This window comes from Ambystoma mexicanum, chromosome 12 (genome assembly GCF_040938575.1).
Source record: "Ambystoma mexicanum isolate Mex_15411 chromosome 12, UKY_AmexF1_1, whole genome shotgun sequence".
NCBI classification, from domain to species: domain Eukaryota; kingdom Metazoa; phylum Chordata; class Amphibia; order Caudata; family Ambystomatidae; genus Ambystoma; species Ambystoma mexicanum.
Window position 1 is genome coordinate 163,758,508 of NC_090936.1, and position 16,543 is coordinate 163,775,050.

General features: G+C 43.1%; 1 protein-coding gene across 9 annotated transcripts in view; it reads left to right on the top strand.

Annotated features, from left to right (window-relative positions):
- Positions 1-16,543, top strand: part of CNOT2 (CCR4-NOT transcription complex subunit 2) — a 1,422,938-nt gene that overhangs the window by 1,342,688 nt on the left and 63,707 nt on the right. For all 9 annotated transcript variants that reach the window (XM_069628237.1, XM_069628243.1, XM_069628241.1 and 6 more), the window contains one exon: positions 15,110-15,210. In XM_069628237.1, coding sequence (XP_069484338.1) covers positions 15,110-15,210 — 101 coding nt within the window. The remainder of the gene's footprint in view (positions 1-15,109; positions 15,211-16,543) is intronic.

Genomic DNA, 16,543 nt, shown 5'->3' on the forward strand with positions numbered 1-16,543 from the left:
GAATCCTTCCTTTCAAACCGAACCACTAGAGTCTTCTCATCCTCATCCTCTGCCTCAGCTGACCTAACTCCAATATTGTGTGGTGTCTGTCCCCCGGGGATCCTGTGTCTCACCCACATTATATAATATCTTTACGAAGCTCCTATTCGACCGCTTGGATAACTTGGGTGTCTACACCAACTATGCAGACCACACTCGAGTCCTTATTCCCCTCATTGGCTGCTACGACCACGATTCCAAACTGCTTAACACCAGTTATTTGGAAATCCAAGCCTGGATGGCCACTAATGGCCTTTGTCTCAATGACGATTAGACCAAGTTAATGATCTTGGGTACTCGGGCACGCCTGAACAAACTCGATACCAGATACTCCTCCTTCGTCATTGATAGCAACATAATCAAAGTATCCAAAAAGATAAAAACATTGGGGGTTTACCTCGACTCAACTCTCTATTAAAAAAACAGGTCAACAGTGTTGCATCTTCCACGGCCTATACCAGCAAACTGATCTATAGCTGCAAGTCCTTTCTATCCCCAAGTAGCTGCTTAACTTTGGCCACAGCACTGGCGCTTTTGAAAATTGATTACTGCAACACTCTTTTCCTTGTCTCCTCGGCACATAACCTAAACAAATTCCGGGTGCTACAGAATAACTCTCAGAGCAGCACTCGGTCTCCCTAAATCATGCCACATCTCCTCATACAGACGTAATGCCAACTGGCTGCCCATCATGATAGAATCACTCTACGCACCCTGGCCATCACCCAGAAATGCCTCACCAACGCAGCCCCGAAATACCTAGCTGAAAAAAATCTGCTTACACCAACCCACATGCACTACCAGATCATCACATTCACACAACTTAGTGGTCCCAAGATACAATCTAAAAACAGCAGGAGGGGCCAGCTTCCCGGTCCAAGCTGCCAAGCGATGGAACTCTATCCCCATCCCCCTCAGACAAAAGCCCTCCTACCTCACTTTTAAAGCCGGTATAAAACACTGGTTGAGTAACAAAGCTCCCCAGTAAGAAGTACTCACTAGGCCTACCGTACATTGTCTATATTCCGGTCAATCACCTGCTAGCCTAGTATTGTATTTCCTTGCCTGCATCCCAGATTTTGAACCATATGTAACCAGGGTCCTTTCTGGTCTATTTATTCCTGTTGTTTCTAAACTGTATGCCCATCCATGTCTGTAACCTTAAGTTTTCAAGCGCCCAGTTACCTCAGGGTTAGGTGCGCGATACAAATAATAAACAAATACAAAATTCAAATCTTCAGATTATTTACAGCAAGTTCAAGTGCTTTGAGGCCTCCTTACCAGCGCCAATCGTCACTCAACATCTTTGAAAGAACTTCCACGGCTACTGTTTCAAGAAAAACCATTCTAGAAAGAAAATATATTTTATATTTCTAAGGTTTGGAAAGTTTTCACACACAGGGTGCTTGCCCGTCATCGAAGAGGGAAATCTCCTGCCCCTTCCCCTCAGGTTTTGTGATCCTTTGAGGAGTGTAAACCCCAGATTTTGTCAGTATGACTAATACAATTAGGAAATGTAATATAATTAGGAAATGTGCATTCAAAAGCTGCTCCATCTTCCATTTCAAAAATGTTCACATGGCACACGTGTGGAGAATGTCTCTATTGCCTATACCCCAATGATGACATGCACTTGTTTCCCTCGTAGCAAAAAATCATCTTCAATTTAGATCCTGCCCCTGTGATAACCTGGAAGGTTATGAACTGCTTATTAAACTTACTACTAATCCCAATACCACTATCAACCTCCTCATTACCTACAGAGCTCCAAACCACCTCAAACACCCTGAATCCGACATTCCACTACTTATCACACCCTACATCAAACAGAACACCAAATTCATATTACTCAGCGACCTGAATCTAGGCTTCAACGGCACCTTTTGATCACAAAGCAAGTGCCCTCCACTCCTCTCTGACATGAACTTCACACAACTTGTGAATGCACCTACTCATGTTAAGGGCAGAATACTAGATTGAATACTTGCTTTAAACGCAATCCTAGCCATTGACTCTATTTCAGCTATCAACTGGTCCGATCACTACCTCATCTGTTTTGAAATCCTCACACAAAGAACAGTAACCAGGGACACGGAATTGAAATAAGTAATACGAAAAACCTTTCAGCTGAAACTCGCCTCTGTCCTGCTAGAGGCATTTGCAGCTCAAGCCAGCATAGACACAGACTCCAGCTGCCTCACAGACTCCTACCATACCTCTCTCTACCACTATCAATGCACTAGCTCCAATCAAAACAAAAATACCACAGCTAGCTAAACGTTCCAACTTCTGGTTCAACGATGAACTGGTAGTGTTAAGGCGTAACAAAAGGTTGCTGGAACACATCCATAATAAATCTAGAACTATAGATTCGGCAAAGTCGTTCACTAAAGCCAACAAAATCTACAAATCCACTTTAATAGAACACAAAGCAAATGCTGTCAACACACGTATCAACACTGCAGTGTCGAACTCCAAAGAGCTCTTCGCCACATTGAAAGAACTGGAAAGCCCTATACCTAGGACAGCCCCCATAAATACCAGCAAAGCATGGTGTACCACCATACAAAATGCACTTGCATCAAAAATTGACACGCTCCAAAACAAAAGCATAGCCAAAAAAACCTTACTGGTCAGCAAAAAAAAACCTTAACTTACCATTAGACCTAGCACTCATAAATCCAACAACATCATTCAAATTCTCCCAGGTCAGCCCAAGAGCAAGTCCTTGATACCATCTCTAAACTCAAAGCCTCTAATTGCAAACGAGACTGCTTCCCAGTCAAACCTGTCAAATAATGTGCTCCCACCCTATCACCTATCATTACAAAATGTATCAATGCCTCATTTGCTTCCAAGGTGGTACCTGCTAGCATCAAAGAAGCATGGGTCACCCCACTGCTTAAACATTTCTAGACCCAGCGATATCCACAAATTATCGCCCAATAACCACTGTCCCCTTTCTGCTTAAAATAATTGATAAAATGGCCTACTCCCAAATTCAAAACTAATTGGAGGAGAACCACCTCCTAGGTGCCAGACAATCAGGCTTTCGGCCTAACCACAGCAGTGCAACGGCACTCTTAGACTTAAAAATCCAAATTGACACTATAAGAGACCCCGGAAGCCTTAGCATTCTACTACTACTAGACCTATCTGAAACGTTTGATCTGGTGGACCACGACAAACTATGCAATACTGTGCTTATCAATTTCAATTCCTCCCAAGAAGCCACACTATGGGTCAAATCATTTCTATCCGATCGTACCTCCAGAGTTGGCATCGGAAAGGAAGCGGCCAACCCTATCAGAGTCCCGATAGGAGTGCCACAAGGCTCCTATCTATCACCAACTCTCTATAATGCCTACACTAAGCTACTCTTCGCAGCACTAGATGCCATGGGAGTGATCTACACAAATTTTGCTGACTATACGCAGATTCTTATCCCTATCACGAGCAACCATGAGCAAGACACAATCACAGTCAACTAAATCTATGCTATTATCCGAAATTGGATGACTTACAGTCTGTCTAAATGATAAAAAGATAGAGATCCTCATTGTGGGGTCACCAGCCAAAATCAAAGCCCTCCACCGAGATTATGATTTGATCACTATTGACGGCACACCCATCGCCATTCTCATTCTCAACCAAACCAAAACTCTAGGGGTTCACCTTGACACCAACCTAACACTGACCAAACATGTCAACTCACTCTCTTCAGCCACATCCTACACTTCCAAGCTCATTGCACTGAGTCGGAAATTCTTGACCTCCCAACACTGCATTACTCTAGCCAGGGCTCTTATTTTGTCTAAACTAGATTACTGCAACATATTAATTCTAGGTGCCTCCAACTTAGCCAAACTCCAACTCCTGCAAAATAAAGCATTGTGAGCAGCACTAGGCATACAAAAATCCGACCATATATCTAAGATCAGAAGGGAAGCCCATTGGCTCCGCCTCAAAGCCAGAATTTCCTTTAAAACACTCTGTATCACTCATAGGTGCCTGAACAACACAGCCCCTACTTACCTGAACAACGCCATAACCCACAAAAAGAGCATCAAAGTCCTCAGATCTAGCAAGATCAGAGCAACTCTCAAGGGCAGGGGGCACAGTTCGGTCTTGGCCCCCAAATTATGGAATACCTTTCCCTCCAACATCAGAGGTGAACCTTCTCACCAGAAATTCAAGAAAATGATAACCTTGCTGTTCAACCTGTACGTATGAACTATAACAACTATGATTCTCTCTGTAACCTTAGATTCGCTCAAGTAACTGTGCCCTGATTAGATAGTAATTCATGTAATGATCTTGCCCTGTAACCAGAAAAATAAGCCTCCTGTAACCTACGCCGTGATACATCTGGGTTTGGGCTTATAACTAATAAAATAAATAGCATCCAGAAGTCTTTCTCCAGACTACTTGTGAGAAAGGCAGAGATGTCTGGTAGCATGGTTTGAATGAAGGAGAAGCTGCTTCAGAAACTGTATCTGTGAGTTCTGCATCAGCCAGGCTTGAAAGATCCTCCTTAAAGGCTATCAAACTATCATATCGGGTGAGGGAATCCCTTGAGGAGACCTCGGATGGAGGTTGCAGTGTGTGCTGACCCATCCTGTGCTCCATAAGAAACTGAATAGCCCTCTCTAAAGCCAAAAGGTTCCCTGAATGCCACTGCCTCTGCATCACCATTGCAAAAACCTTTGAAGAACCGTCCATAAAAAGCTTGTAAGACCTACTATGTCTACTAAGATTCCGTGAACTGATGAGATACTTTCCATGACCAAACAATTAGCTAAACCACTGTCCATGCCAATACTATCATTAGCATCACCGTCTGAGAGATTGTCTTCAAAGCCACCAGCGGCAACCCGGTCGCTGCAAATATCCCATTAACTGTCACGTTGGATCTATGAACAACAACCCGTTTGTCAGCCATGATACAGTTAAGTCTGTCAACAAGATCATTGTCAAATACTATCTTGTTTTCTGATTTATCAGTATTATTGTCAACTGGGAATCAACTAGTATAACCCTCATCTTTACAGGCTGCTCCAAAAGATCTGCTTTCTACATCTAGAACACTTTCATCCCCAGGTGTAAATGTTTTTGAGCCAACTCTATTTTCTCACTCCCAAAGGGGGGCCCAGGCAAGGCATGCATATTTTGTGAGCCAGTATGCATCTACTTTTTTGGAAACTGACATTCTCACAGATGAGATCCTAGATCATCACAGATTCCGAATTTGATTGTCCTGAAGGCTACTTCTTGGATCCTGGAGATGAAGAGTATTATTATGAACCACTGTTGCCTTATCCTGTCCTCGCTCTGCCAACAAAACCAGAAGCGCACTACCCATCTTTGAACATATTGGACACATCATTGCTAATGGAACGACAAGCCATGGTAGGGTCCTCCTAGACCAAAACACGTAGCAGAATATCAAAGGTTTTGCAAACTGGAACCTCAGTCTACACAAAATGTACCATCAAGGCTGCAGGAAGACCACTTCACCTCAGAATTATCCAGGTGATCTACTTCATGCATGTCTGTCAACTACCCATTAATCCCGGGCATCTGAGTTTGAAGACTAAGTGCTATCGGGCTCAGACCAGGCAGAGCACATTCCAAGGGACCTTCCACTTGGTGAAATTGGGGCTTTCCGGGGCGGGAAACTACATTTCCCCAGCAGCCCTCACGTATATATTTGTATACCAGGCGCACTAGTGCCCCGCCAGTCTTCGCCGGCTATTTATTGTGCATCCCTTCTCCCGACTCCATTTAACTGCCACAAGATAGGATTGCCATTTACTGGATGTGAATTTGAGTGAAAGTCTTTTGTTAGAACCTAAAAGCTAGAATGAACATTTACTTGTAGGTACCATCTAGACCTGAAATATCATTCGTGGACACTATAGACGAAGAAGCCATCCTTCTCGAATCAGCCCTTAACAACATTGGTCATCGTGGTGCAAACTCTGTGCCCACAAATGCTAAGGGCAGTGTCCTTGGCTGAATTGTGACAAAGAATCTTAAGGTTCGGATCAATAATACTACTCCTTGTATTTGGACTGACCATTTCATGATTAACTTTTCCCTATACCTCCAGCCCCTCCCCCTTCCCCCAACCAAGTAATATGCCAAAGTTAGTTACCAATCGAAAGCTAAAAAATGTTTTTGCATCTGTTTCAGATTGCTTTACAAAAATCATATCCACTACCTTCTGCACTAGACCCCCCTGAATTGCTTGTTGAGGTCTTTAACACTAACTTCAGATTCCTCTTGGACAAATGTACCCCTCTCAAAACTAAGTCCGTCCGTAACAATCCAGGCCACCAAAAATGGTTCTCACAAGAGCTTAGAGCCCTGAAATCTCAGAAAAGGAAAGCAGAAAGATGTTGGCTAAAATGCCCCTCCATTGATAATAAAAGCGCATGGAAACTACTTGCGAGAAGCTACACAAATGGCATTACTGACTGCTAGAATAGCTTTTTCAATAAACAAATTGAGAAAGCTGACAATCCCAAGAAACTGTTTGAAATCCTAAAACTCCTAGAGAAACCCAAAGCTCAATCTACTACATTTGCACCTACGAACTCCCTGTTCCACAATTCAGCATGCTTTAAATCAACAATATCTAAAGCAAGGGACAAAATAAAAGATCAGATTTCAAGCACAGTCCTCTATCTCATAACCAAAGTCTTGCGCCTCTCCCTGTCATCTCTTCAGATGCAGAACTGTTTTTGATTTCGCTCCAGTGACTAGCCTGGAGCTACTAACCGCTTTGAGCGCTATGCACCCATCTGCTGGTCCAGATAACATTTTTCCACCAAATATGATTTTATACAATAAGGACATTTTTGCCCCTATTCTGGCAAGATTCATCAATGCCTCCTTTCACACCTGCTCAGTTCTGGGCAATATCAAAAATGTTACAGTAACACCCCTGTTAAAAAAAGAAATAACAAAAAAACCTGTGGCAGATCCCAACGATGCAACCAACTTACCAACTTCTTTCTGAAGGCCCTGGATAAGGAGACGAGTCAAATCCAGACTTTTATAGAATCTATCTATGCATTACATGCCCGACAGTCGGACTTTCGGCCAGTTCACAGTACTGAGACGTTACTTATTGATTTGCAGTCCCGCATGCTGGGTATTGTGGACAAGGGTAGGACTGGCCGCTTATTACTATTGGATCTGTCGGCTGCTTTTGATCTCTTGGCCCACAAGCGCCTTTTGCATAAACTGAAACCTACAGGCTGCTGCTCCGAAAAGACATGTGGGTACACTCTTTTCTGACCGGGCGATTATCCAGTGTTTGTGCTTGGGACAAGCCTCATCAGCCCACGTTCTCTCCACCTGCGGGGTAACACAGAGGGCGTGTATGTCCCCTGTACTCTCTAATCTTTGTCTGACCACTCTGCAGTCTCTTTGAAGAATCAGGAGTGTTGTTTACCATCTATGCAAATGACGCACAGCTGATTCTGGAGATCTGTTGGAACCAAGCTGCCGACACTACAAACCTAAAAACATCTACAACCTAGTAGACTCATGGATGGCAGACAACTGGATGTGCCTCAATGGAGGCCAAACAGAGCTATTAATCTTTGGTGCTCCCCAGGCGAGCGCAAAATTCGATCTCGATTACCAGGTTTTCTCCATCCAGGAATGTGTCATCCCAGTGCGGGACAAAATAAAAAGGTTTGGCATAGATCTTGTCTTAAGTTGCCTACTACCTAAGACTCCTTAGGAACATTTGCCCCTACCTCACTGAAGTTAACTACACTACAATATCTCGTGCTGTCATCTTGTCTACGATAGACTATTGCAGTGCCTTGCTGATAGGAGAAGCTTGCAGAGGCTTCAGATTGTTCAGAACAATGCTGTTCGCATCATATAAAAAAGATATCGCAAAATTGCCTTATCTCAACTTATCGGCAAGGCTTACACTGGCTTCCTCTAAGGGCCAGACATCAATTCAAAGCGGCTACTTTAGTACATAAATTCCTTTTTGGAAAAACCCTGAGCTAATTGAAATCACTAGTGACCCTATATGAGCCCTCACAGATGCTTCGATTGACTAACTTAATGCAGGACAATAGTCCATCTTGCAAGCGGACTAAAGGCCTGGGCAGGTCCTTTGTCGTTTGTGCAGCTAAAACATGGAATTTGCTCAACATGCCCCTGCGGCAGGACAACATCAGAACCTTTAGGAAAGCACTGAAGGTCTTCCTCTGAGTAAACCCTTGGTCACCGTTGTAAGTTTGTCCTTGTCCCGTAATTCTGTTGTGTGTACATGTGCGCTCTGATGCCTCTGTGTTTTGGCACATTATAAATATATAAATCAAAATCCAATCAAATAATTTCCTCACATTTCAAAATCCACAAAAGGTTGGCTTTGTGCTGTGGGTAAGCCATCATGCCCGATTACCTAGCAAATGGCTCCTCGGGCCCCAAAGAAATTGCAGGCTCATAGCTAGTCGCAACTGACAAAAGAAATGTTTCAATCTTTGGCAATCTCAGTGGAGGGCACCAGATCTCTTCCTCCCCTGTCCCCTCTCCCACCTCCCCCCCTTTCCCCCAGTAACAGTTTCCAAAAGGATTGAGTTTCTGGGCACTCTGCTAAACACCATGATCATTGGCAGTCAGACCAACGAAAGAATAAAGGGTATAGTCTTAAATACTCAGCTCCTAATGGCAACTGTCCATACTTACTAGGCCCGGCATGGCTTTCTTTAATCCTGCATTCGCTCATTTGAACTGCCAACTGCTCATTAGGCTAGTTTGTGAAAACAGTCGCCAGATGGACAGTGTTTTCGATGCTGTGATAAATGTGATTATCTTGAACTCTTCTTTTCACATGGTTCTCTCATGTTGGCAGAACATGATCAAATCTGAGTGGTGCACCTTTGGTGACCCACATTTTGTACCGCCTGTTAGAAGTGATGCATCCATAGATGGCTGGGGTCCCCACTTGGAACATCTGCAACCAAAGACCTGTGCAGTCCAAAAAAGAAAATACATACCAAGCAGTCTATTGGGTCCTTAAGTATTGTTGCCTGAACTCTGGAAGAAGGTGGTGAGGATATTCAGACAATATTGCATCTATTTTATATTAAAAAAAAATAATAATCAAGGAGGAACCATGTCCAAGAGCTTATCAACTGAGGCCCAGAGACTTTGCTCATGGGCTGTCACTTCCCGTCCACAGTGGACGGGAACTGAAGCCATTTTCCAGCAGTAAACTCTTGCACTATTTATTTAACATGCATTAATACAATGTGGACATGCGACCTGGCCTTGCCACACTAGTCCCTTTCTTCATGGCTGACTAAAGCCTTCAGCTCGCTGTGCAACCTTGGTACCTATTTTTCTTATGCTTTTCCTACCCCACTTGTTAGACTGGATTTCAAAACTATGGCCTGCTGGACAAGCTTTAGGAGGCCCACCTAGTTATAGTGGACAGAGACAACTCTGGGAGCTGTAGCCAAACCAATAAAGGTAAAATGGAGAGTGGTCAAGGCTAAGTCTCAGGAAGCGTGAGCCTGGTAAAGTGTCCACAAGGTAAGTAATCAAGGGTTACACTTACACAGATAATTACAAATATTAGTATAACTTTGGCCAAGCAAACACTATAAAAATGGCTATAAGCAAGTAATACTATCCTGCACCACTAATAAAATGCATATAAACCGCCTCTGTAGTAGCCAGCACAATAAAATCAGTCACCCTCCCCCTCAATACTGAAAGGGAAGTCAGTGGATATTATCGGCAATGGACAGTCCCCAAGAATCCAACCCTAACTTTAGAAGGTCCAACCCTAAATTGTCTGGGGCCTTGTGCCCAAAAAAATTCACAAAGTTTCCAGAGGTTTTGGGAGCTGGGTAAAAGTTAGGAGAGTCTGGTGAATGGGTAAAAAGGTTCCAAAAGTCAGAATAGTGTGTCTTCTAGCAAATACAACTGTTCCCAGCTTTCGGCAACAAGATTTGTTAAAGCGAAACAAATATCAAACTTTTCAAAAGTATTCAAACCTTTTACAGTTGGAGATGGGAGTGCAGGTACTGCTGTAACTCACCCCCCGTACTCCAGTTTCTCTTCAGACTAAACAGGTCATCAGAGGTGGATTTTCCCATCTTTGATACTGGTCGCCAGAGCCCTGGAGTTGCGGGTGCAACCGGTTCCTGTTGATTAATGCAACTCGCACTGATGTAGCACTCCTCTAGGGAGTCGACCAGACATGGGGAAGCCGGTTTCAACGAAAGTCACTGATGCACAGCGACAGGTTGGACACAGTAGTCAGCCTTCTATTTCGTGTCCCATTGAGGCTGGACCGCTGGCATTTCGCTTGTGGGATTCTTGTAGAAGAAGCTGGGAAACTCCAAAGTTCAGAGCTGAAACACAGTTGGTCAGTCCATAGGATGGTTTCAGGAACACTTGAAGACTCCAGATGGTTGAGCACCGAGCATACGTCTGGAATGGTTGGTCCCTCCACTCCAAGGTGAAAGTACCACTGAAGGTCTTTGAAATGTCACCAGCCAGACAGGGCTCCACCGGGCCTGCAGCAATGTTTGGTTGCTAGGCCTTCTTAGGACAGGTCTTCCGACGTCTTCACCACAGCTGGGCAGGATACTTTGCTCCTCGCAGGATCTAAGGAGAATGACTGCAGGACTCCTTATACTCTTGTGAGACAGAAACTCAGCCCACTCAATGGAAGATTGCCCACACTCACCTCAGCAGTGGTCCAATCAGGACCACTGATGGTGAAACTCGTGCATACTCTATAGACCTACAGAAACCAGTTTGTGGATTGGGACCAAATAAGTCCCAGCCCACTTCCTGGGAGCATACGAACATGGCCCTGAACTAGCCCGCAAAAATAATGGCTTTCCCAGCAGTGCATGACAATACAAGGAATTTCCTTACCTGTCAAGGCAGGAAGACGGTAACAGGACAAGATGTGCAATAAACAAAAAACATTGTGGCACGGCCATGTTGGGACACTAGCCACTGTTGGTAGCCAAACTCGGTAAGACTAACAAAACGTACAGTACAAATAATCAAAAAGTAACTGCTGCCACCAGTTTGTCCTTAGGCACATCCAAAGTAACCAGCACATCCCTTTGATTGCAGTCTAAGGTCATACAAAAGAAACCTCACTGCGTTGTAAAATGCATTGTGCAATGATGACAAGTTACCCACAATATAGATAACATGTCAAAAGACAGTTCTGACAGCCTTAAGAACTGGTCAGTTTTCCTATAGGAATGAGCAAAGGTGCAGAGGGGTGAGGCTGAAGGCTTCACTTCACTGGAAAAAACAGGACATAGTACAAAAGCAAAGGTTTTGGGGGGGATCCATAGAAATGGAGGGAAAGCTGCTAAATAAAGAGTAAATGTAACTATCAGCAGTTTATTTTTTTGTTTGCTTTTGCCTTCTGGTACCTGACGTCGTGCAAGTCATTTCTTCATCCATATGCAGAGTATTGCTGGTTTTGCTTCTTGCTTGCGTTATAACTGGCAAGTTCCTGCAGCGGAGCCACACTCTCTTGGTTTAGGCCCAGACAACCATTGGGACAGCTGCTGATCATGCGGTGCTCTGTCTGCTAGGTAACTTGCTCTGTGTCATCGCAGGTGAAAGGAGATACTTCTCCAGAGCATATTCAGGATTTCCTCTGTCAGAAAATAAGGCTGCAGTTAAGTGACCTTGCCTCCTTCAGGGCCTCCCAGCCTGGACACTTCTTCCTTTTAGGAACCAGGAATGAGACACAGACACAGAGGACTCATGTTTATGGTTACAAACGTTTATTCACATAATAATGGGGGTTGGGAAATGCCTTACTGTCCCTACTTTAGGAGGATTTTCTCGACCTCAACCAAAAACTAAGGGACGCTTTTGTGTCAAGATGTTGAAGGCAAAAATGGCCTTTGTCCAAAATCCTATCCTAGCCCTGGCATGCTAGAGCTAACTCAAAGGTGTAAGAGTATTGTCTCTGGCTTGAAAAGTGCACTAATGTTCAACAAAAAGTACAACTCCAACAAAAAGACTTTCACTTAGATGGTATTCACAATTCTTGGGAATAGCTCCCTTCCCCCACGTTTCTTGGCAACAAAACAAAAAGTTGATAAGAATACTCAAGTTCCTTGTAGCCCACAAGGATAACGGTCTCCTCTTGGCGTTGTAATACCCTTCCATGGAAATTACTCCCTTCCCCAGGTCTTTTCCACGTGTAATACAGTTCAAAATCCTAAGGGCATGAATCTACCTTTGGATTCTCTTTTCACAGTGTCACAAATACAATTCAAAATCCCAGGGAATGTATCTTCTTTGGGATTCTCTTTACAAAGTTCCACTATTTGCATGTGGGTCCCAGAAACATACAACACAAAAGTTCACAAGTGCCAGGTTTACTATCCTGGGACCCCACAGGGGGCTACAAGCCAGTACCAAGAGCCTTGATAAAGACCCTCGGGTCGAAACACATGTCGGCTGACAACTAGGTGATGCAAGAACCCCCCAATGTACTATATATATATATATATATATAACAACGTAAACCAACCACTTGCACAAATAAAAGCGAAATTACATCGCAGTTTACAACATTTAAGAACAATTCTTTCAAACCCATTGAGCAAGATAGCCAGGAACAAACCCCCCTTTTTCTGCTACTCAACAAATGAGGTGTTTGGCTAAACCTCAAACCAGTTACCTGTGTTCTTGCAACCTGCCTTTTCACCACGATGCACTAAGAATACAGAGCCTTGCAAGGTCACTTCCAAATCTACTTTAATTAGTGATCAGTCAAGTACAGCATGAGCAGTTGAAAAGTGACTGGCGATAGTGTGGCGGCACATGGAGGGTCGCGTCACGTACACATGTTGCATGACTGCACGTTAAAAAATACTGCAAGGATTGTCTTCAGGTAAATGGCTGCAGTGCCATCCCCTCTGGATGGTGAGACCCAAGAGTATGTAGGAACGAGAGCAGTTCACTAGGAATACAGTATTTATTACAGTGAATAATATTTACTTTCAGCGACCTGAGAGCTCGCAGGATGCTACAAATGGGAAATATAGCAAGACCAAAAAGACTGTCTTCAGGACATAGGGTAAAAACTTAAATTGGCCTATTTGCAACAGCAGAGAATGCCAAATATCAGAAATGGACAAGGTTTCACCAAACAAACAGCCTAGAGAAGGCCTTATCTTCCCTTGGAATGGTCTGTTTCTCTATACCTTCCCCCTTTGCAGTTGATCCCCAAGGTTCTCTGCAATGTACAAAATCAACCAGGATAATTCCAGTCGCCCGAGCCGGGTCCAAGTAGTTCTGCTTCTTGTGCCCGTTGCTACTGTATCACACATCCCATCATTCTTCTCGAGATGCTTGACACTTCTGTCCAGTCAACAATGTATAATTCTGTACCACGATCCAGCCTCACTCAAACTTTGAGCGCTGATCCAGAGTTTGTAAACCTAGTAGTGCCCCAAGAATTTAGGGAAATTCTGCCTTCAAAAAGGGATCCTTCCACGAACGTTGCTGTAACAGAAATGGAAAAGGTTTTGTTAGTAATGATTGCTTGCAGCAGGCTATTGCCCCTTTTGCCTGCATACCACATAAAATCCTTCCATACTGGAAAAGCCAAGTTAAAGGGTAGGGGCTGGCCTTTTAATTGTAACAGTCCATCTTGCTGCAATTCTTGGCGGCGCTCATCAAACAAATGCTCCTTCTCTTCATCTTTAGGGATGATTTAAAGAGAAGTTGATGGGACACCCTTCTAAGCCTAACCATAACACACAAGAAAATTCATATCCTGGAAGAGACGACCTTGTTGGTGGCTATGTCTTTAACAATAGGAGTTAAGAAATTAAATCTTTAGCTTTCCCATGACCCTTTCTTGAAGTTCCACAACTATAAGTAATTATTCTTATTCCAGATTTATATTTAAAACCCCTATGGCATTCTATCTGAATCGGCCAATAATTATTTCAGCCTTCTTTGCCTACTCCTCAATGCCAGCAGGAAGAGGTCTCAAGTCCCTGGATCTGAAAAGAGCCTTAATGTATTACTTTGTTTGTAAAAAGAAAATGAATCGTTCAGCTAAACCTTTCATAGCTTTCAGTCTCAAAGACACAGAAAAGGTAATGTCCAGAACCAACATTTCCAGAAGGCAGTCGGCCTGCTTTGGACTGTCTCAAAGGGGCCTGCAAACCCTTTACTTGGCGGCCCAGGGCTAACCCTTGAGTTGTAGCATCTACAACGGCCCTACCTGCAGGATTCAATCTGGATGACCTGCAGGGCTTCAAAGTTTGTTATTCATACATTCACCAAATTCTTCTACAATGACGTGAATGCCTTTGAGGCGTTGAGTCATATAGGCACTCATGCACATCCTGTACCTTTAAGGTGACACGCAATTTTCTTCTCCTTCCTGTCAGAGGTGCCGGTTTAATTCTAGAAAGATAAGTTACTTAGCTGTAACCACAGGTCTTCAGCATACAGCCCACCTGCCAAGCCATGGATGAACCTCAGGGCTGAGACCCTTCAGTCTTTTGCCAACATCGGAAGATGGTCTTTGAAGGCAGAGTCTGGGAGCTGAAATGAAGCTGATAAACAAAAAACTGCATTCACTTTCGTGCTCTATGTACCTATAAACTGCTTTAATGTACTAAGGGTTTACAACTTAAAGATGGGGCATGTTCAACCGCATGTGAATCTGACCGATGCTAATGCCATAGTACTGTAATTAAAGGTAAGTAGTCTTTTGCTCCCAGGTGCTGCTTCTGTTTTAATCAAATCATGAACTTTTGCCTGTGTTAAAGGAGTATGCAGCACGTAAGAGGGGTGTTATAAGGGTGATTGTCTGTGGAGAACAGTACTCCTAGAAAGGCATGTTTCATGTTGGTACCTTATTCAGTATAAACTAATTTGGGATGCATACACTTGAATGATTTTCATTGTGCCTAGTGTGAAGGAACAAACTTTGTGTACAATGGAAATTGGAAAAATAATACTTAAAATCTGCCTGTTTTCATTTTTCATCTTTGTTTTTCTCTTTTTTTTATAGCTGGCTGCAATAAAACTTGGCAGATATGGCGAAGATCTACTGTTCTATCTCTATTACATGAATGGGGGAGATGTTTTACAACTTTTAGCAGCAGTTGAGCTGTATGTTGACAATACTAAAGATTTTATCTTGCATGTTTATGATTTGAAATTTGAATAGATTATGGTTACAAAAGAGTGAATTCTATTTGCATACCTGTCAAAGTAATGGGTGCATAATTTTTCTTTCCTTTTTGAATCCTCTTGAGTCTCTGTAGAATGTTTCAATTCATATTAAACCCATTGTGACGCAGTGCTCTTCAATTTCGGTACTCTGTGTTGCCATAAACTAGAATACTCCTCAAACATACCAATTGCTAAGTGCAGGATTCTATATGAACCTTTTTGTTGCCCCTGAATGTATTGGGAGTGCCGCTTACGTTCATTAAATCAATTGGCAAGATTTAATAACTTTAAAGTGAGGGTTACAAAAACCTTGCCACTGAAGTTCAGTTAAGACTATATTTTCATATGTTTAATGTGATTTGTTGCAATATTGCTACCTCTAAAGTTTTTGGTAACCTACTTAGGAAATGTAGGTTCATGAAGGGGTTCCTATGATGCTGGTGAACTATTTCTACACGTGTCAGGGCAACAGCGTAATGAGGGTGCAAAATATAATTTGGTTAGTGTTTCCCCAATTGCACTTGATTGTAGACCGTAAAGAGTATAATTTACATAGAAATGTAAAGGTTTTGGCTAAAGGTTCATGTGTCTTTAAACATTGTACGTTCTAATGAATACCTTACTCCCACAGATTCCTCATCTCTTGAAATATACCTTCTGACGCTGACTGGTTTACAAACTTTTGATAGCCACCACAGAGCACTGCGTGGCTCTGTTGACTCGGACTGCGTCACTGGCGCCTCTACACAGTGGAAGTGACGCCATTGGTACATATACTGAGCTGTGCGTAAACCTTTTCCTTAGTTTTTGTTTTTCCACGGTCAGAGATGTGATTTCTTTTTTTTTTATTCTTTTTTGCTTTTTTTCTGCGTCATGTCTCCTGAATCAGGCTTAAAGAATGGCGACAACTGTGTCACTCACTCTGCCCATTTGTGTCTTGTATATAGGACAGTACCACATTAGTGGAATGTGATTCCTGTCATTTCATACACCCCAAAGCAGTGAGAGATTTAATCAGCAAGGTTTTTATGGCTTAGCGCAAATCTGGTTGGGACATACCGTTTGTTGGAGCAGTACGTTTCTCCTTCTGGAAACCCTGGTTCAGGGAAGTAAAGGTCCAGCTCCCCTAATGAATTTTCTTCCTACCATCACTCATTTCCATTCACACCACTAATCCAGAGACCCCCATTGAGGAACCTGCCTATAGACCAAAAGAAAGTGATAAATCGTCATTGCCAACTAAAATCTCTACTCTGGTTGAGTGGAAAGC